The sequence below is a fragment of the Zingiber officinale genome, chromosome 6A, assembly GCF_018446385.1.
Source record: "Zingiber officinale cultivar Zhangliang chromosome 6A, Zo_v1.1, whole genome shotgun sequence".
In the NCBI taxonomy this organism is placed as follows: Eukaryota; Viridiplantae; Streptophyta; class Magnoliopsida; order Zingiberales; family Zingiberaceae; genus Zingiber; species Zingiber officinale.
The window spans coordinates 2,912,906-2,935,358 of NC_055997.1; the positions used below are offsets into that span (position 1 = coordinate 2,912,906).

General features: G+C 37.6%; 1 protein-coding gene and 1 long non-coding RNA gene across 2 annotated transcripts; both read right to left on the reverse strand.

The window, feature by feature from the left end:
- Positions 1-3,506: 3,506 nt before the first annotated feature.
- LOC121993654 lies at positions 3,507-5,097 on the reverse strand. The gene is made up of 3 exons (XR_006115349.1): positions 4,912-5,097; positions 4,376-4,544; positions 3,507-3,560 (listed from the first exon to the last, which is right to left on the reverse strand). It is a non-coding gene; the product is annotated as an uncharacterized LOC121993654 (long non-coding RNA).
- A 105-nt stretch (positions 5,098-5,202) lies between these two features.
- On the reverse strand, positions 5,203-21,044 carry LOC121993758 (auxin response factor 2-like). The gene is made up of 3 exons (XM_042548083.1): positions 20,971-21,044; positions 5,709-5,835; positions 5,203-5,397 (listed from the first exon to the last, which is right to left on the reverse strand). Exons 1-3 carry the CDS (start codon positions 21,042-21,044, stop codon positions 5,203-5,205), a joined length of 396 nt encoding a protein of 131 aa, XP_042404017.1.
- Positions 21,045-22,453: the final 1,409 nt, after the last annotated feature.

A 22,453-nucleotide genomic window follows, 5' to 3' on the forward strand; every position in this document is an offset into this window, starting at 1 on the left:
TAGCATCTGTAAGCTAAAAAACTTAGTAAGAAACCATCTACCTCACAAAAACATGCATACGATGCAGATATGATTTTCAAAGCATGCTATTTGAAATATACTGTCTAGGCTAAACATGGCATGGCATGTGATCATACAAGCATAGCAATCAAGAACTGAACACAAGCTATAATACTTGCGAAAATAGAGCTGAGCATGAAAACTGAAACTGAAAACAAATCATGGAACTGAACTAAACTGATCACGATCTATACTAAACTAACTGAGCTGGTACTGAAACTAAGCTGAACTCACATAACTGATTGTGAATTTGAAAAGCTATACATATAATAAGTGAAAATACTAAACATGCTGCTGATGGGCCCTGGCAACTGTACTTGCTATGCGTGTATCCCTATCCAAACCCGGGATTACAAGTTCCGAATCTAGTAGGGTTTACTAGGTTAGCTAAACCTAGGGACGACTATGGGAGTCCAGCCCAGTGGATATCTAATCCAGTACAGTGCCACTGCTGAAAGTAAAATACTGAATGCTATATACTTGTTTTGCTGAATCTAGGTTATCTGAACCTAGAACTAGGTTGTCTGAACCTAGAGGCGACTGTGGGAGCCCACCCATTGGACTGTAGTCCTACATAAGTTGAAATAAACTAATTCGTTGTTTTAAATGCTTCTAGTGCATTTAATAAGTTATTTAAACTGTCTATTACTGAGCTAGACATTTAATCGAGCACCTAGGATGCTCTAACTCTTCTCCCTATTAGGGAGACCACCTCTAGGCACCCGACAACGTCTAACCTCCTATCTGAAGAGGGAAGACGTGCCCGACCCATCTAGAGGTGCTCAACTAAATCCCTAATCCGCGAAGAGAGTTAAATACACCCTAGATATCGATAAAAATCCGCATACATCCTAACTAAAGCATAAAAACTCAAACGGAAGCTATTATACTGTAGGTGAGGGGTTTCTTACATTGTGTGCTAGATTTCTTACAAATCTAATCGCTAGAAATTCCGGTGGAGACGACTTCCCGACGATTCGCTCGCGTCCACGTGCTCTACTCGCGGAGGGGAACGCCCTTGTTCTGAAATCGTCGCCGGAAAGTGTCCTTGGGCCCTAGGGAAAAACCCTAGGTCTTCCCTTGTTGTGGCGCCGAGAGAAGGAGGAAGAGAAGAGAGGTGTCCGGCGTGAGGGTTTGGAGAAAGAAAGTGGCGTGAGGTTTTGTGAGGAGAGGGCTGCCGAACCAAATTAAACCAAACCCAACTTAAGTTCTTAATTTATATTAAGTGGATTATTGAACCCAACTCTAATATAAATATAATTGGTTCCTCTTTCTTTCAGCACGGCCCTGCTGGGTTCACCGGTTACTAAAGCTAACTAAAGGTTTAGCGGACCCGAGAGGTCCCGGGTTCGATTCCCGCTTAAACCATTTTGCTTATCTAATTACTTTTTGCTACTTCCTCTACTCGGAAAATTTCGGAAAAATATCTAAAAATTCTAGAAAAATCATAGAATAATTCTAATGCAAGTTTGAGAATTTTCGGGCATTACATTAACTATTTAACCCTTGGTTACTAACTAACTATCAGAAGATATCAGTGTTTACCTGATTAGTCAAATCAAGTATTTATGTCTAATTAGATATTTATTGAAAATGGACTACTTGATTTGATCAATATTCTGTTGTATTTTTTTCCCAGACTTATGTTGATGCACTGATTTAAGCATCTGAACTCCAGGCAAAATGCTTACATATCTCACACCATTCTATGTTTATACATACACAATCAAGGAAATCTAGTGTGTTTGTGAGATACTCAATTCCTAGATCTATAAGATCATGCTTTCTAGGGGTTTGATCTAGGCTAAGGCTAAAATAGATTTTTGGAAAACTAACGAAATAGGAAATTTTTAGAAAATATAAGTACATAAATTTTCCTAGAATTTAAAAATTATTTGAATAAATATCCTCCCCCTTAATGTAAGATTTTTCAGACACAAGCAATATCTTTAAACTTATTTGCACAAAATATTAATGAATTAATTATTTTGATTTTAGTTTAATTATTAACTTACTTTTAAATTATCCTTATTCATCTCACTAGTCTAAATTTTCAAACAAGAGGGATCCTATAGTTTTGTGAGATGAGTTAAATTAAATTTTAGGGTTTGGTTTAACTTTGTGTTAGATTCAACAAATAAATATTTTTTGGATAAACTTCTAGGCTATGGCGAGTCACCTGGACATCATTAGAGTAACCATGCCTTCGAGATTTTTCAAATAATCCTATCCACTGAACTTAGTTATAAAACTTTGGTCTAACTAGCTAGGATTGGTAGAGGGTAGCTTCAGTTAGTTCCACTAAGTCAAATGCACCAGGTCGAAGCCATATCTTCCTATACATACATAGATAGAGCTTCCCTAACTTACTATCATCCAAAACTTCTCCAGTGCTATTTTTCAAGTTAAATTTTTGTTCCTATTTGATCTAATTCTAATTACCCAGTCGAGTAAACTAATATTTTGGAGGTGCCAACTAATTTGGAGCCTTCCCTGAATTATTAAGTTTTTATGTTTTAGGTTTACGTCATTTATTTTTATAGTTATAATAAACTTCATGATAATTATTTGATTTATCTAAGTTTGACTTTATTTTATTATTTGATTTATTTGATTTTATTTGATTCTTTAGTTGGATTTGATTTTAGATAATGAATTTCAGTTTTCACTACAAGAAAAAAGCCTAACAACAACGGTTTTTCACCGTTGTCGTAGCTCCTTTTGGACTGTTGTTAAAGGTCGTGTTGTTAAAAGGGGTGCCCAAAGACAACAGTTTTTAACCGTTGTCTTTGAAGGCAAAGACAACAGTTTTACAACAGTGAAAAATCATTGTCTTTTCCTTCAAAGACAACAGTTTTTCACCGTTGTCTTTGAGCGTCTACATTTAATAACAGGGTCTTCAACAACAGTTTTAAACTATCTACGACAACGGTGAAAAATCGTTATCTTTTTTAGATAAAAAATAAAAAAAATTAATACACAATTTTCCAATATTATAAATCATTCAAAATACTAAATTTCAAAATAAAATTTAATATACAATTTTCTAACATTCAAAAATAATATCTATAACATTCTGAAGAAATTTCATAAGCAACCAACAAAATGATAACACTATTAAAACAAAGGTAGAACAATATAACACGAGATTTTCTAATCTGTTTTGACTGTTGAACTTTTACTCCTAATCTGTTTCAAGGACCGCAGCGCTGCTACGGTGCTCTTCATGTATAAGCTCTGCATATATTTAATCTCCTCCAACTCCGGAACCCTCCCACCTGATTGTGTCGGCTTTGGCACTCCATTTTGTCCGTCGCATTCTGCTAAAATTGACAGGTTGTTGCTGGGGAAGAGGTGGTCGAGCATAGCCACACACTCCTTCACGAGTTTGTATAGGAGATCAGTTGTAAAGAATGGTTGCTGCAGCACCTTTTCGATAAAGGGCTGCCTGATAAGTGCTCCTGTTCTCTTGTCATACTTCTTCAGTATTTTCGCTAGACCTGAATTCATCACAACAAGAATAATAAACCATCTAAATGAGTGCACAAATTTAAAAAAAAAAAAAGAATCAGAAGAAAGAACAGAACAGTTAATCAATAACACTCAGATAATTGTAAACTATAATTAGGCTCTGATCATGACTATGCTAACATGAGTTTCCTTGTTAACAAATTGAGAAATAATGGTTTGGAGAAATTAACAAACAAGACATGTAATATCTAAAACAAATGGGAGAGTTTGATACCTAAATAAAATCAACCTTGTTCAGTCAATGTAAAATCAGTTAAACTGCATTGGTAGTAGGCAAATAACATAAAATTTTCTGTTGTGGAAGTTATAATGAGAGTGGATTGATTGTTTCACCAATGACAAGAGAAATATTACTGTGTGATTTGAAGAAGAAATCCAAACATCTATTCTGCTGAATGCTAATTTATCATAACCTAGCAAAACAAATTTACCAAGTTACTCCAACACCCTTCTTAATCAATCTGATCAATTAGTAAACATGATTGTAGAATAAAACCCATAAATTGCCTCTGAAGCGAAAGTGCTAAGTTTATACTGGACTGAATGTAATTCATACACCATATGGATTGTTTGCAATGAAAATTACAAGCTCCAAAAAAAAAACAAAGGTTTGGAACATAAAGGGATATCAATCCATCACAACTTAGATTGTTTGGAGGATCCATAGAAGTGTATTAATTTACATGTTAGAATACTGAAAATAAGCTACAGTGAAATCTTTAATGTGTACCATGGACTACATAAGAATAGATCAAGAACAAGTTGAATTCTTACGGAAACCTACCCGTGTAGTTAATTACGTGATCTTCTCCTTAGCCTTTACTTTCCTTTGAACATTCTTCCTTGATAGTGATCTTCCAAATTATATTAATTGTCAAGATGCATGCTATAAAACTGTTCAAACAATCACTTAGATAAAGCACAAACAATCACTTTGTTTGTGCTTCAAGATCCTACAAAGATTGAATTGCACATGGCAAAGATGTCGTCAGCCTGCAAACTTCTCGCTTAAATCAATTTCCAAACATGAAATACTAGTAGCGATATTGAACTATTTTTCTAGTTGTTAGTCTTTCTTGCAAAGGATGCAGTTTAATTTTCATTGACAGATAACATGTTGCATAAATACTTGACTAGCTGTAATATGAGTATAAAGTACTCGGGGATTAACTGTTGGAGTTATCTTTCAAATGTTGAATTAATGGAGAAGGACCTAACCTATCATAGTTTTCAAATAAAACATCTCAATAACCTGGGAAATGATGGGATAAAATGATTATCACGGCAATTTATATTAAACAAAAAGAGATTCCTACTTACATTGCAGGATAAGCCTATGAGTTTTTTGAATTAGATGATGATGCAGATTGACTGCCTTTTATTTCCTTGACATTCTCTTTCATATCAGGACAATCTTCATTTTTTGGGTTCAAGGTACTTGAATCCATCTTCTGGACCTCCTCTTTTGTGTATATAAAAATCTGACGGACCATAGCACAAAATTCCTTGCAGAAAATTATACAACACCAGTTGTCAACATATCCACTTTATACATAGAAAATGGAAGATATATATACATAAGAGAAGAACATTAGGAATGTAGAAGCATGCTTACTGCCAAGGGTCATCTCCAACAAGCATCATATCATCCTCATTATCAGTAAATACAATCATCCAATTTTTATTTGGAGCCATCAATTCTCCTTTGAATTCAAATAGCTGATCTAACTCCTCGATCAATTGGTCATAACCATCAAACTTTGTCAAGTCAACAGATCTTCCAAGTGCAACACCTTGCTTATGAACCTGATATCAAAATGGAAGCAGAATCATCTTCTCCAATAAAAAAGAGGTACATTCTATAGCATGACATTCTTGATCTACTAAGGGACTGAATGGAGATGGACCCTACACATTAAGTCAAATCTGAAAATGTGATTTAAAATCATTGGATCTTGCATATACACCAAAATTCAAAAAGCAAAGGAACTAGAAAGATATTAATCAGTCAGAAGCGAAGAACTAAATGGATGTTACTGCAAAAGGGAGAAATCATTTGATTTTAATGGAAGTTATCATTTCTAGCATAGGCAGCATAAAGATTGTTGAAGAGTCACAGAGAAGTGGAGGGGATCGTCTTCTCCGTCGGCGGAGGAGGCGTCAGGGTGCTTCTCGGTGAGGGCGCGGTGGGGGAGTTGCGGCTGGCGGTTGAGAAGGCGGCATATGTTTTTTGGCCGGACGGATCTGTAATAAACGATCACACAACCAAACTCAACATCCCAAACAATGTATACAATCAAGTCAGGAGTGAAGGAAGAACGCCCGGAGGTGAAGGTTCTTGCCGGAGAACCCCTCCGACAAGGTGGAGTTGGTCGGATCTGTCGCTGAAGGTTGTTGCCCCCTGCCGAGTTGTTGCTGCCGCTCGCCGTTGGAATCTGAGAAGAAGAAAAGAGTGGACTGTATTGGCTGGCCGGCCGGAGGTAGTGAAAGCAAAGGAGAAGCCGCCGGCCGGAGAGAAGAAAGAAGGAGGCGCGGTGTGGGGAGTTGTCGCCGCTGCCCTAGCTTGGCGCGAGGAAAAGAATCGCGCGAGAAAGGGATTCCAGGGTTCTGTTCCGTGCGTGAGGAAGAAAAGGGGAGGTGGGTTTTCTTAATGGGTTCGAGTTTTGGGTTAAGGGGAGGAATCCGAATCCAATAACCTAGGATTAAAAGTGGGCTTTTGGATTTTGGATATTGGGTTGAGAAGTTGAGATTTCGGGTTAATGGGATCCGGATCCATTAAGAGGATGAAATTGGACTTTTGAAATTGTGTTTGAAGAGTGGACTTTTGGATTGGATTTGAATTGGAGCTCCACTTCTTGAATGAACCCTTGGATGCCTTAAGCTCTAGATCAACGGTCCAGATCGCTTTAAATCATGATGAAAAGCTGGATCACCTAGATCTGAATGAAGGGGCAGGATTTCACTGGATCTTGATCAACGGTCCACATTAATTTAGCTTGATCTTCCTCATTTGACCTCCAAATCAAGCCAAATTTGATCCGGTTCAACTCTAATCCATGGCTCTTTGAATTTCCTATAAAACCACATCAAAATATGCAATTAAATTCCACAATTTATAGAAAATTTATAATTAAGTCCAAAATGAATTCCTACTCACAAAATATAATATAAACACCAAATTAAGCTTGTGAGAAGGTAAAAATACTAAGTCTAAGAGCCAAAATAACTAATAAAAATGCTCATTATCAGTGACCTAGCCTCACGCGAACAAAAAAACTCTTTGTTCGTGAGTTTTTTTTCGTGAAGTTAAAAAAAATTATTATTTTTTTGGGATTCAACAACATTCAATAGACAACAGTTTAATAAAACTGTTGTATATTATCATGTAAGCAATGCTAAAAGACAACAGTTTTTTAAAACTGTTGTCTTTGATATACATCAGACAATAATTTTTTAAAAATCGTTGTCTTTGACATACATTAGACAACAGTTTTTTAAAAACCGTTGTCATTTAAAAAAAATTATGGTGAACAACAACGGTTTTCAATAAAATCGTTGTTAAATGGCAAAAAGACAACAGTTTCTTAAAAAACTGTTGTCTATTAGGTGTGGTTAAATCTAAAATTTCTTGTAGTGTTTTGGTACATAGAATTTATTGAGTCATACTTGCATGGTAAGACACAGTTTCGGAACCCAAGCTTTAGTCAGATTTTTGTTTTGACTTATCAGTGATATAAAAGTTTTGTTTGTTGAGTTGAACTTGTATCTGAGCTCGGATTTATTGTATATACCTTTTTGGATTTTAAGAATTAGGTCCAAGTTTTTTAATCTAGTTTTGAAGGATTCTAATAATCCTTTAAGATTATTAATTTTATTTTTGAAATTTATGTTTTCCTCAAGTTTTATATCTTGATTTGAATTTCTTTTTTCAACTTATTCCTTGAGGCGTTGATTTTCCTCAAGAACTGTTTCGAATTGTTTTTCATGTTTAATTAATTTTTTTTATTTAAACATGGGATAATTCTAAAGAACTTTGAAGTTAGGATAGAAGATACCTCATTCGAACCTTCAGAAACGAGTGCAGACTTGTGGCTTGATTTGTATTCGGACTCGTCATCTTATTCTGACTCGCTTTCTGATTTCGGTCCTGTTGTGATTAGTGCGAGGTAGTTGTGGTGTTTCTGATCTACGACATCCGATTCTTCTGAAGATGATCCATCCCACATCGCCTTGAGTGCCTTTTTCTTTCTTGTTGCTTTGGATTTGTCGTCTTTCACCTTTGGACACTTGTGCTTGTATTACCCTTTCTTATTACACCCGTAGCATGTGATCTTCGCCTTCGTGTCATTTGACTTGATTACCTTATGTAGGTCCTTCTTTGAGAAGTTGTTCTTTCTTCTTGTGAACAGTTTTCTAACCATGTTCATAAGTTGTTCTTCTTTGTCTTCTAAGTCAGATTCAGATTCTGGATCTGATTTATCCTTCTATTTATCTTCTTTTGAGGGACCTGCAAAAAGAGAAATACCTTTCTCGACCTATTTTGAGTTAGTCTGTTCATGGAGTTCAAGTTCACAAAACAATTCATCGATTTTTAATTTAGATAAGTTTCTCAAAATTTTATAAGCATCCACGATAGATGCCCATAGTACATTTCGAGGAAACACGTTTAGAGCATACCTTATCAAGTCTCGGTTCTCCATTTGATGGTCGATTGTATGAAGTCCATTGATGATGTCCTTTATCCTTGCATGTAGTTGACTCAAAAATTCTCCTTCCTACATTTTTATGTTAAATAATTTATTTAAATAAAGGCTCCTTTTCACCTTTGCGTCGTTGGTTCCTTCGTGTAGTTCGATAAGTTTGTCCCACGGCTCCTTCGCACTTTCGTGTGGGCCAATGTAGTTTAGCTCCTCCTTTGTTAATCCACACTAGATTGTGTTGAGACCTTTAAAGTCAATCTGGGCCTCTTCTTCATTTCCGGATTTCAATTTTCCAAGTCTATTGGAATTCCGACGTTATCGACGGGAGCCTTGTAGCCTTTGGTGGCGTTGAACCATTGATCAAAGTCGGTCTTCAAATATACCTCCATCTGCTTCTTTCAGTACGGGAAGTTATCACCGTTGAAGAGAGGAGGACAGACAGTATTGTATCTCTCATTTTAGACCATGAGTCTTGCACACAAACAAGAAAAGAAAAGATGGTCCCAAGATTGGGTCTTGAATTAGTAGTGTGGGAGAAAAAAAATTAAAATATTAAGATTGAACTGGTGTTGCACTAATTCAGAGTAGTTTGCAATGAAAAAGAAAATTATCCAAATAGAAAATTGTACCAACTTAGATTATATCAAAAAAAGCTCAAAACAAAAAAAAAGAAAGGAAAAAGAAGGGAAAAAAATATCACCCCATTTGTCTGATTGGTTGTTGCACCAATTCAGAGCGGTACCTACTCTGATACCACTTGTAGAATTGAAAAGAACGCTAGAGGGGGGGAAGTGAATAGCGATAGCGAAAATCTATAGCGAATTAATTGAAGTACGCAGCGGAAGGAAAAATGAACCAATGCTAACAAACCAAGTTTTACTTAGTTTAAAGACTTCGACGACTCCTACTCCAAGGCCCGCACTCGTCGAGTACTTTCGTTGGGCAATCCACTAATAGTTCGCAAAAAATTACAGGAGTTAAGTATAAGAACTGAAAAAGTTATCAACAACAATAATAGAATTGAAAAGTCTTGGTCGCCGGTTATCAGTGGAGCGTAGCAGCGTTGCGGGAGCCTTTTCGGAGCATCGAGCTAAAAGAAAACTTGTTGTAGTTGTTATATTGAAGTTCTGGGTCAAAGTCTTTTATATAGGTCCATTCCGGGTGCCTTTATGAGTAGTAATTAGATCCTATCTCCTTATGACCAGGATCTAGTCAAGCTCTCAGCTCAGGTTTCCCAAATGGACATAAGCTAGACCGACGCCTACAGTTCCCTCAATGGGGAGTGCGTCCTCACTGGATCTCTCCTCTAGTTTCTTACCTTTACTTACCACTTGCAGTCACTCGACTCCCCTCTACCCATCAGGTCTTCCCGCCAATTGTCAGGTCCACAGAACCAACTGGACTTCAGGCAGTTGTCAAGTCCCGCGGACCCAACCGGGCATCCCACCAAATATCGGGCTCACGGACCTATCTGGACTTCACACCAGCTATCAGGCCCTGCAAACCTAGCTGGATTTCCCACCAGCTATCGACCCCCGCGGACCTAGCTGGATTTCAACCTGGTGTCAGGTCCTTCAGACTAGTCAACTCCTGCACACTTGGTAGGAGCGTTAGACAAACAACCCATCTAACTTTAACCTATTTGTCATACATAAAAACTAGACTGTTAGTCCAACCTACCCCAATAGTACTAGGCATACCCTAGCCCCAAATCGCGCCTCAACTCTTGAGGCAACAGGCTAATAACCCTAACACCTCTAGTAGTCTGACCAATCCGCCTCAAGGGAGGGAGAATCAGGATGGCAGGTTAGGCAGCAGAGGAAAGGAGCCGATGGAGACTTGATAACTAGCATTTTTATCTGTTATTTTAGCTCTTAGACTTAGTATTTTTTACTTTCTTGCATGCTTAATTTGGTGTTTATACTATATGTTGTGAGCAAGAACTTATTTTAGACTTAATTATAAATTTCCTACAAATTTTGGAATTTAATTTCAAATTTTTATGTGATTTTGTTGAAATTCAAAGAACCATGAATTACAGTCTGATTAGATCGAATCTGACTTGATTTGGAGGTCAAGCGGAGGAGATCAAGTTGAATCAATATGAACCATTAATCTAGATCAAGAGATATCTTATTCCTTCATTCAGATCTAAGCATCCTACCCTTGATCTAGATTTGAAACAATCTAGGCCTTTACTTCATCAAGAAGAGATCAAGCCACCCATCATCTCTATCATCAAATTTGAACCTCATATCCACTCCTATTGAATGGACGACCCAGATCAAAAGAAGGAAAGTCTTTCCTCTTCATCTCATGCAGCGACATAGTGATTGAACGATCCTCTTTCTCACGTTTCTTTTAGGGCATGTGATTTCCCCACACTAGTGTCGTCTCTTCTTCTTTCCTCCTTCTCACCATCGGCTGGTGGCATCTTTTCTTTCACCGCCGCTGGCCGACCCTCACAGTCCCCTCTTCTCTTCTTCTTTCTACCCGGGCTTGGCTTAGGGGTTTACTGTGCTTGACATTTCTTCTTCCTCCCGACGCCAACGTGTTGGTTGCTACTCAGAAAACCTAATGGTTCCACTGTACAAAAATTTTGTACAAAGGTCTGAACCTTTTCCTAGCTACCATGTGTTCTTTTAAATTAAACTTGGATCGCCTGTGGAACTTAACACGTTTGATCCAAAGTTTAATCTATTTGTTCTTTTAGGTTTAGATTTGGATCTCCTGCGGAACTTAACACATTCGATCCAAATCACCTAGGTTATTAATTCTATTAAATATAAATTTCCAAAATTGGCTTCCAAGACTGCATGGCGAGGCACATGGCCTTCTTGGATATGAGAACAACCACCACCGCCTAGACAAAGCCTTTTAAGGAAAGCTAATATTTAATTTCCTTAAATAACTTTAGGTCAATCGAAAAGAACAATCAAATCACAAGGAAAAGAAAAACAAAGAACACAACATCGAAAACAAATTCGAAATACTAGAATCGCATGCCTCTTGTATTTGGTATTTTTTTTACATGAAAATAAAACTAGTATGATGCAGAAATAAAATACTAGTATACCTTTTCTTTTGCAAGCAAAAACCTCTAGGTCTTCTACCATATTCCTCTTCTAACCTCGGACGTTGTGTGGGCAACGATCTTCCGAGATAAGAAACCACCAAAGCACCTTCTTCTCCTTTCTTCAAGTTTCGGCCAAGCACAATGCTTCTAAAAGATGAATATCTTTTTCCACCAACCAAGCTCCAAGGGATGCAAGCTTTCTCTCCTTCTTCTCCATGCTAAGATCCGGCCACCACTTGATCTCCTAGAGGAAGAGGAGGTTCGACCACAACAAGGAGAAGAGAGATCTTGAAGGGGCCGACCATACCAAGGAAGAAAAGAGGGAGAAGAATAATAAAAGTTGTGTGTCATGAAGGCACCCCAACCCCCTCTTTTATAATCCTTAGCTTTGGCAAATAAGGAAATTTAATTACAATAAAATTTCCTTAACTTTCCTTGACATGAATTAATTAAGAAAAATTAAACAAAATTTCCTATTCCTTCATGTCATGGCCGGCCACATCATTAAGAGCAAATAAGGTTATTTCAATCAACAATTAAAATTCCTTATTTGTCTTTGGAAATTTTAAAAAATAAAATTTCCCTTTAAAATCCCTTCATGGTTGATAAAAAGAAATTTCTATAATTTTAATTTTTCAACATGTGAATAATTTACAAAGAAGAAAAATAAAATATCTTTCCAATCTACAAATAAGGAAAGAGATCTAATCTCTTTCTTTAATCTTTTGTAGATCCTTTTAAAAGAGATATTTTAATTTTTAATCTCTCCAATAAATTATATCTTTCACATAAGAAAATTTTAAAATTAAAATTCCTTTTAATTTAATGGGGGCCGACCACCTAAGCTTGGGTTCAAGCTAGGGTCAGCCACCCATAAACCAAGGCTTGGCCGGCCCTAGCTTGATCCTCAAGCTAGCTTGGCCGACCCCTACATCATGGGTATGAAGGTGGGTATAGGTGGGTATAATACTCTATAAATAAGAGGCTACGATAGGGACCGAGAGAAGGAATTGGTTTTGGTCTCCCGATAAAATTAAGCATCCTGTGTTCGCCCCGAACACGCAACTTAATTTTATCAATAATAATTCATTCCACTAGAGAACTATTATTGAACTACTGCACCAATCCCAAATTACATTTTTGGACTCCTTCTTATTATGAGTGTGTTAGTATCCCTATGTTTAATATGTCGAATGCCCACTAATTAAGAGAGTTACTGACAACTCATTTAATTAATATCTTAGTCCAAGAATAGTACCACTCAACCTTATCATCATGTCGGACTAAGTCCACCTGTAGGGTTTAACATGACAATCCTTATGAGCTCATCTTAGGGGCATTATCAACCTAAATCACTAGGACACAGTTTCCTTTTATAATCAACAACACACACTATAAATGATATCATTTTCCAACTTATCGGGCTTATTGATTTATCGAACTAAATCTCACCCATTGATAAATTAAATAAATAAATATCAAATATATGTGCTTGTTATTATATTAGGATTAAGAGCACACACTTCCACAATAACTGAGGTCTTTGTTCCTTTATAAAGTTAGTATAAAAGAAACGACCTCTAATGGCCCTACTCAATACATTCTAAGTGTACTAGTGTAATTATATAGTTAAGATAAACTAATTCCTAATTACACTACGACCTTCCAATGGTTTGTTCCCTTCCATTTTGGTCGTGAGCTACTGTTTATAATTTATAAGGTACTGATAACATCATCTTCTGTATGTGACACCACATACTATGTTATCTACAATATAAATTAATTGAACAACTACAAACAAATGTAGACAATTTGACCAAATGTGATTTTTTATTCAAAATAAATGTTTACAAAAGCTTAGGCTTTCAGTATACACTCTAACAATCTCCCACTTATACTAATGACTAAGCTGTCATATCTTCTGCCATACATCTGATTCTCATTCCCTCCACATGCCGATCGAAAGCTTTTGCCAGAAGGGCCTTAGTGAAAGGATCTGCCAAGTTATCTGCTGATGCAATCTTGGCGATGACAACTTCTCCTCGCTTCACGATATCTCGTATCAAGTGGTACTTGCGCTCTATATGTTTACTTGCCTTATGGGCTCATGGTTCCTTCGAGTTTGCAACTGCACCGCTATTATCACAATAAATTGTGATGATTTTGGGCAAACCAGGAATCACATCTAAGTCCATTAGAAAGTTCCTGAGCCATACTGCTTCTTTAGCTGCCTCAGAGGCTGCTACATACTCAGCTTCCATGGTTGAGTCTGAAACGTATTTCTGCTTGACACTCCTCCATGCAATGGCTTCACCTCCTAAAGTAAACACATTGCCTGATGTAGACTTACTGTTGTCCCTATCTGATTGGAAATCTGAATCTGTGTAACCCACAGGGAGCAAATCGTCTGCTTGGTAAACTAGCATATAATCTCTAGTCCTTCTCAGGTACTTTAATATATGCTTTACCGCAGTCCAATGTTCTTGTCCAGGGTTACTCTGATATCTGCTAACCATGCCCACGGCAAAACAGATATCAGGTCTCGTACATAGCATTGCATACATTAGGCTTCCTACAGCCAAAGCATAAGGAACTGCTTTCATGTCCTCTATCTCTTTTGATGTCTTCGGAGACATCTCTTTAGATAGAGCTACTCCATGCCTAAAAGGTAAGAAACCTTTCTTGGAATCCTGCATGCTAAAACGAGCAAGAATTGTATCTATATATAAAGCTTCGGACAGACACAACATTCTTTTCTTGCGATCCCTTATAACTTTGATCCCAAGAATGTGTGCACAATCTCCTAAGTCCTTCATATCAAATTTCTTGGACAACCATACCCTTACGTCCGATAATACCTTGATATTGTTGCAATTAACAAAATATCATCTACGTATAGTACAAGAAATACCACCACATTTTCATTACACTTCTTATATACACAAGACTCATCCGGACACTGAATAAATCCATATGACTGGATTACTTCATTAAACCAGATGTTCCAAGACCTTGAAGCTTGCTTCAGTCCATAAATGGACCGATTGAGCTTGCACACTAGATGCTCTTTGCCTTTTTCAATGAACCCTTCTGGTTGCTTCATATGGATGTTCTCTTCATGACTTCCATTAAGGAAAGCTGTCTTGACATCCATTTGCCAAATCTCATAATCCATATGAGCCGCAATGGATAAGAGTATCCGGATAGACTTAAACATGACTACCGGTGAAAAAGTCTCCTCATAATTGATTCCCTCTTTCTGAGTGTACCCTTTCGCAACAAGCCTAGCTTTGAAGGTTTCTACCTTCCCGTCTGTCCCTCTTTCCTTTTGTAAATCCACTTGCATCCAACGGCTTTTACACCATCGGGTGGTTCTACAAGCTCCCAGACCTTATTAGAGTACATAAACTCTATTTCAGAATTCATTGCTTTTTGCCAAGATACTGCATCTATATCTTGGAGTGCTTCGTCATATGTATGGGGATCAGGTTCATGTTTACCCGGGATCAAGTCCGAAGACTCTCCCAAAAACATGAATCTCTCAGGTTCCCTCACCATTCTCCCACTACGACGAGGCACCGTCTGTGGTTATGTATCATGTGTGACACGTGTTGCAGTCTCTTGTAGTACTTCATCTTGTACTGTTGGTACTAAAGTAGACGTGTCCTCTCTAAGTTCTTCTAGAACAACTTTGCTACTGGGCTTGTGATCCATTATATAGTCTTCTTCTAAAAACTGGGCATTGGTGCTAACAATGACCTTCTGGTCTTTAGGACTATAAAATAAACCACCTTTCGTTCCTCTAGGATAACCCACAAACACGCGAACTTCTGTACGAGATTCTAACTTATCAACATCTGGTTTCAGCACATGTGCTGGACTACCCCAAATCCGAATATGTCTTAGACTAAGTTTTCACCCATTCCACAATTCTGTGGGAGTAGAAGATACTGATTTAGAATGTACTAAGTTTATAATGTACACTGCTGTTTCCAGAGCATATCCCCAAAATGAATTTGGTAATTCTGAATAACTCATCATCGATCTAACCATCTCCATAAGAGTCATATTCCTTCGTTCTACCACACCATTCTGTTGGGGTGTACCAGGTGCAGACAGTTGGGATTGAATCCCGACCTCTGATAAGTAATTCCTAAACTCTCCTAAGAGGTATTCGCCACCACGATCAGACCGTAGTGTCTTGATACTTTTACCTAGTCGTTTTTCCACATCAGCCTTGTATTCTTTGAACTTATCAAAGCACTCGGACTTACGGCGCATTAGGTAAATGTATCCGTATCTTGAATAATCATCTATAAAAGAGACAAAATATTCAAAACCACCTCTTGCCTGGACAGACATAGGACCACAAAAATCAGAATGAACCAATTCTAACACTTCTTTGGCCCTATACCCCTTGGCCTTGAAAGGCCTCTTGGTCATTTTACCTTCCAAGCAAGATTCACAAGTTGGAAAATTTTCCAACTCTAATGAACTCAAGAGTCCATCGGCTATAAGCCTCTGTATCCTACTTAAGTTAATATGACCAAGCCTTAGATGCCAAAGATATGCTTGGTTCATTTCCGAAGGTTCTTTTCTCTTATTTGAGTTAGAAGATGTGTTATTAATTTCTATATTATGCTTTGTGGGAGAAATTGGATTTAAAGTATACAAATTGCCAACTAATGCACCAGAACAGATAATCACTTTATTTCTCTTAATAACTACATCGTTACTAAAGGAAACTGAATATCTATCTAAAAACAGTTTAGAAACTGAAATTAAATTCTTTCTAAAACTGGGTACATAAAGACAATTTCTTAAAACCAAATTTCTATTCCTATTAAAAGATAAGTAGATGTCTCCCACTGCAACAACCGCCACCTTAGTAGCATTGCCCATGTAGACTGTAATCTCTCCTTCAGTTAGTCGTCGGGTTTCCTGGAACCCCTGTAAGGAATTGCAGACATGATCAGTGGCTCCCGTATCTACACACCAGGTGCTGGTAGATAACACCACTAAACATGTTTCAACAACTAGAGCATGAGATATACCTTTGTTGTTCTAATTCCTACGAGGATAGTCCGCCTTCCAATGCCCTGACTGCTTGCAGATGAAGCACTTGCCCTTCGGCTTCTTCACTCCAGCTTTAGGTCCTATACTCTGAGATTTATTCACCTTCTTTGCTGAGCTAACTTGTTTCTTCTTCTTCTTTCCTTTCGGTTTAGAAGTAGAACCATTTTCAGCATAGTGAATATGAGAATTATGACGGAACAAACCTTCTGCTGCCTGAAGTTCTGTCAGTAGTTCCGCCAATGAATATACCCTTTTATTCATATTGTAATTCAGACGGAATTGTTCAAAACTTCTAGGTAGCGTTTGGAGGATCATATCGATCTGGGTTTCCCCATCAATTTCTCCTCCAAGGATTTGTATTTCATTTAGATAAGTCATCATCTTTAGGATATGATCCCTCACAGGAGTACCCTCTTGCATGGTGGCTGTCATTATCTTTCTCATGGCTTCTTGCCTAGAAGCCCGATCCTGGTGACCAAAGAGTTCCTTGAGATTGTTCATAATATCATAGGCTATTGGTAAATCTTGATGCTGATGTTGCAATACATTTGACATTGAAGCCAAAATGTAACACCGCGCCATCTCATCTGCTTTTACCCATTTCCTATGGTACTCAATCTCCTCTTGGGTAGATTCACCATTGGGAGTATCAGGGCAAGGCTTAGTCAGTACAAACTTATAGCTTTCAGTAGTTAGAACAATGTCCAGGTTCCTTTTCCAATCTATGTAGTTAGGGCCAGTAAGTCTGTTCTCTTTTAGTATGATGGCCAGTGGGTTGAAAGTCATCCTAAGAATCACAAATAACTTTTGGTCAAAACTCTAAATTTAGAATAATATTGATTCCTCAAACAATACTATTTTAAATTAACCAACACCTCAAACACCGAGAATTTTGTATGCCACGATAGTGTGGATGTATACAAATTCAACATTTGTAAAAGGAGGGTTTAACCCATTAATTTTATTATCTTGTCAACCTAACTTTTTGACAAATAAAATTAATAGTTGGTTTCCTTTGGTCACACGAATAATAGCAGTGACTCCGATGGGGAGGATACTATAGACGTGCCTAAGTGTATACCATTACTTGACACTAAGTCCATTAATAAGATTGTGCCCCTTCCGATGGGGAAGATCACACGCTCTTAATTAACTTCCTATAGTCATCCAAAATGAAAGTTTGTTCTAGTGATCCACAAACAAGTTCATCCGATATGGAGGAAGGCACTCAGAGCCAACGCGCAAGCTTGTCTGCATCACTTACAAACCAGTAATAGAGACCGTGGAATTTATTTAAAATCCCTCTCCACTTAGTTATTTAAAATGAGAAATTTTGACTATGCTAGCCTACTTAACATGCATACTAACAAGCACACACAGTCACAGCATAAAAAGCAATAAATAGAAAAACTAATTTTCAACTATTATGGCTTTTATCTATTGTTGTCCTCCGTGTGTCGCCAACCCTAACTGCTGTCATCTTTGGCCACTGCCACCGGGTCTAGATGTCGCATCCATCTTGCTCCTTGTTCCACTGCGTCTCTGGTCCTCAAAAGGTTTCACGCCTTGCAAGATTCGATCCGCGACATAAATAGAATTTTACATTTTTCGATCCTATATTCCTCGAAGGAATGTACATGTGAACTAGATCGAACATAAAATAAAAATTTACATCCATCGATCCTATTTTCCATAAAAGGAATGTACATGTATCTAGATCAAAAATAAAATCCTAATAAAACTAAATACAGCTCCAGCTGTATTTTATAATATAATCATGCACACACAATAAATGCCCTTGACATGTCCAAGGGTCCAATCACACACATAAAAACTATAAGCCATAATAGTTGGATCCTGCATCCACAAAGTTAGCACATCCTACTATTAACCTGCCTAAATTATGAATGACATGTGCATAATTAAACTAATACCAAATACACAGAGGCAAAACCCGAGCTCTGATACCAATTGTTGGTTGCTACTCGGAAAACCTAATGGTTCCACTGTACAAAAATTTTATACAAAGGTCTGAACCTTTTCCTAGCTACCATGTGTTCTTTTAAATTAAACTTGGATCACCTGGGGAACTTAACACATTTGATCCAAAGTTTAATCTATTTGTTCTTTTAGGTTTAGACTTGGATCTCCTGCGGAACTTAACACGTTCGATCCAAATCACCTAGGTTATTAATTCCATTAAATATTAATTTCCAAAATTGGCTTCCAGGACTGCATGGCGAGGCGCATGGCCTTCTTGGATATGAGAATAATCACCACCGCCTAGACAAAGCCATTTAAGAAAAGCTAATATTTAATTTCCTTAAATAACTTTAGGTCAACCGAAAAGAACAATCAAATCACAAGGAAAAGAAAAACAAAGAACACAACATCGAAAACAAATTCGAAATACTAGAATCGCATGCCTCTTGTATTTGGTATTTTTTTTACATGAAGATAAAACTAGTATGATGCGGAAATAAAATACTAGTATACCTTTTCTTTTGCAAGCAAAAACCTCTAGGTCTTCTACCGTATTCCTCTTCTAACCTCAGACGTTGTGTGGGCAACGATCTTCCGAGATGAGAAACCACCAAAGCACCTTCTTCTCCTTTCTTCAAGTTTCGGCCAAGCACAATGCTTCCAAAAGATGAATATCTTTTTCCACCAACCAAGCTCCAAGGGATGCAAGCTTTCTCTCCTTCTTCTCCAAGCTAAGATCCGGCCACCACTTGATCTCCTAGAGGAAGAGGAGGTTCGGCCACAATAAGGAGAAGAGAGATCTTGAAGGGGACGACCACACCAAGGAAGAAAAGAGGGAGAAGAATAATAAAAGTTGTGTGTCATGAAGGCACCCCAACCCCCTCTTTTATAATCCTTAGCTTTGGCAAATAAGGAAATTTAATTACAATAAAATTTCCTTAACTTTCCTTGACATGAATTAATTAAGAAAAATTAAACAAAATTTCCTATTCCTTCATGTCATGGCCGGCCACATCATTAAGAGCAAGCAAGGCTATTTCAATCAACAATTAAAATTCCTTATTTGTCTTTGGAAATTTTAAAAAATAAAATTTCCCTTTAAAATCCCTTCATGGTTGATAAAAAGAAATTTCTATAATTTTAATTTTTCAACATGTGAATAATTTACAAAGAAGAAAAATAAAATATCTTTCCAATCTACAAATAAGGAAAGAGATCTAATCTCTTTCTTTAATCTTTTGTAGATCCTTTTAAAAGAGATATTTTAATTTTTAATCTCTCCAATAAATTATATCTTTCACATAAGAAAATTTTAAAATTAAAATTCCTTTTAATTTAATGGGGGTCGGCCACCTAAGCTTGGGTTCAAGCTAGGGCCGGCCACCCATGAACCAAGACTTGGCCGGCCCTAGCTTGATCCTCAAGCTAGCTTGGTCGGCCCCTACATCATGGGTATGAAGGTGGGTATAGGTGGGTATAGTACTCTATAAATAAGAGGCTACGATAGGGACCGAGAGGAGGAATTGGTTTTGGTCTCTCGATAAAATTAAGCATCATGTGTTCGCCCCGAACACACAACTTAATTTTATCAATAATAATTCATTCCACTAAAGAACTATTATTGAACTACCGTACCAATCTCAAATTACATTTTTGGGCTCCTTCTTATTATGAGTGTGTTAGTCTCCCTGTGTTTAAGATGTCGAATGTCCACTAATTAAGTGAGTTATTGACAACTCATTTAATTAATATCTTAGTCCAAGAATAGTACCACTCAACCTTATCATCATGTCGGACTAAGTCCACCTGCAGGGTTTAACATGACAATCCTTATGAGCTCATCTTGGGGACATTATCAACCTAGATCACTAGGACACAGTTTCCTTTTATAATCAACAACACACACTATAAGTGATATCATTTCCCAACTTATCGGGCTTATTGATTTATCGAACTAAATCTCACCCATTGATAAATTAAATAAATAAATATCAAATATATGTGCTTGTTATTATATTAGGATTAAGAGCACATACTTCCACAATAACTGAGGTCTTTGTTCCTTTATAAAGTCAGTATAAAAGAAACGACCTCTAATGGTCCTACTCAATACACTCTAAGTGTACTAGTGTAATTATATAGTTAAGATAAACTAATTCCTAATTACACTACGACCTTCCAATGGTTTGTTCCCTTCCATTTTGGTCGTGAGCTACTGTTTATAATTTATAAGGTACTGATAACATCATCTTCTGTATGTGACACCACATACTATGTTATCTACAATATAAATTAATTGAACAACTACAAACAAATGTAGACAATTTGACCAAATGTGATTCTTTATTCAAAATAAATGTTTACAAAAGCTTAGGCTTTCAGTATACACTCTAACACAACGCCCCTTCTTCTTCCCCGATCAATCCATGCAAAAGGTAAGATGGTGGCATTTTTGGCGGAGTAGCATTTGTGGCGTCCCTAGGGTAGAGTCAGAGGCATTCCTATGGAACGGTCCTTCATCCATCCTCAGATTTCCAATAGTACCTATTTTCACCACTAATTGGAGGCGTTCCTCCGATATAGTGGATCCGCCTCACATCAGTGATCATCGAAGGCATTCCTCTAATTCACCAGATTTCCCTTCGCACGGTAGATTTCCCTTTAGAGGCATTCCTTCGAGGGATATCACACTTCCACCATTGTCCATTGCATCTCCGATCAGCAGCATTGTCGCCTACCGAAGTCAAGAGGATTCCGAGTGACAGCGGTCTTTTTCCTTGGCGGTTTCATGTGTGACAAGCGGAACACTTCTCAAATTTGATCATAAGATTGGATTGGTTAATTAGGATTTACTTGCTTTCATATTTGGTTATTTCTATTGAATTTACTTAATTACTATCTTACAACTTCATTTGTTTTCATGTTATGCCTATTGAATGTTTTATGTTTAGTTGTTAGTTTACTTGTGTGTTTGATTTATGTGTTATTTCCTTATAATGCATGTTTGATTGTTAGTTTTGGTACTTTGTTGAGTTTCACTATGCTTGTTTGTTAAGTCTGTGTCATAGTGTAACAATGTGATGTAGGTTATCAATTATGCATAATTAGGTTTTGGTTAATCATTGTTAAATTTGTTTAGTTTAATTACTTTTGTTTAACTGTTGCTTTCTTATGCAGGTTTGAGTTCTTTGTTATGTTTCATATTATGCCCATTGATAGATGTTCTTGTAGCGTGACAATGTAATGTAGGAAAATCTTCAATGGTTAGATAAGGTAGTTGGTTAATTTCTTTATGCATGTTTCTTCTGTAGAAGGGATCCTTATGGCGTAGAGTAACACTGCGCTGTGAGTTCATTTTTGCCAGTTAGTTAGGATTTTATATATTGCATTAGGTGTAGAAATCCCAAAACAAAACCTCCATTATTCGATTCTGTTTAAAAATAAATGTCCTATCACTTAGCTATCAGGATTCATAAACTCTATTACTTATCCTGGAGGTTTAGAGTTCGAATCGTGGGGAAGGCAAAAATCCACTGACCAGGGGTGGGAAGTCCTAGTGAGTAACGACACGGCCGAGGGTCGTTGGTCGACGACATAAGGGGTTGCCAATTTGAGCCGCCAGTTGGGTCGCCGCGCCTTTTTATTGTAACGACCCAGCCCCATGGCCCCTTGGGCGACCCAACTGGCGACCCCTTATGTTATCGACCAACGACCCTCGGCAGTGTCGTTACTCACTAGGTCTTTCCAGCCCTGGCCAGTGGATTTTTGCCTTCCCCAGGATTCGAACTCTAGACCTCTAGGCTAAGTACCGCTCACTTGGCTACTAGGATTCATAAACTCTAGTACTTAGCCTGGAGGTCTAGAGTTCAAATCTTGGGGAAGGCAAAAATCCACTGGCCATGGGTGAAAAGACCTAGTGAGTAACGGCACAGCCGAGAGTCATCAGTCAATGACATAAGGGGTTGCCAGTTGGGCCGCCAGTGGGGTCGCCCAAGGGACCGCCAAGGGGCCGCCAAATAGGCCGCCC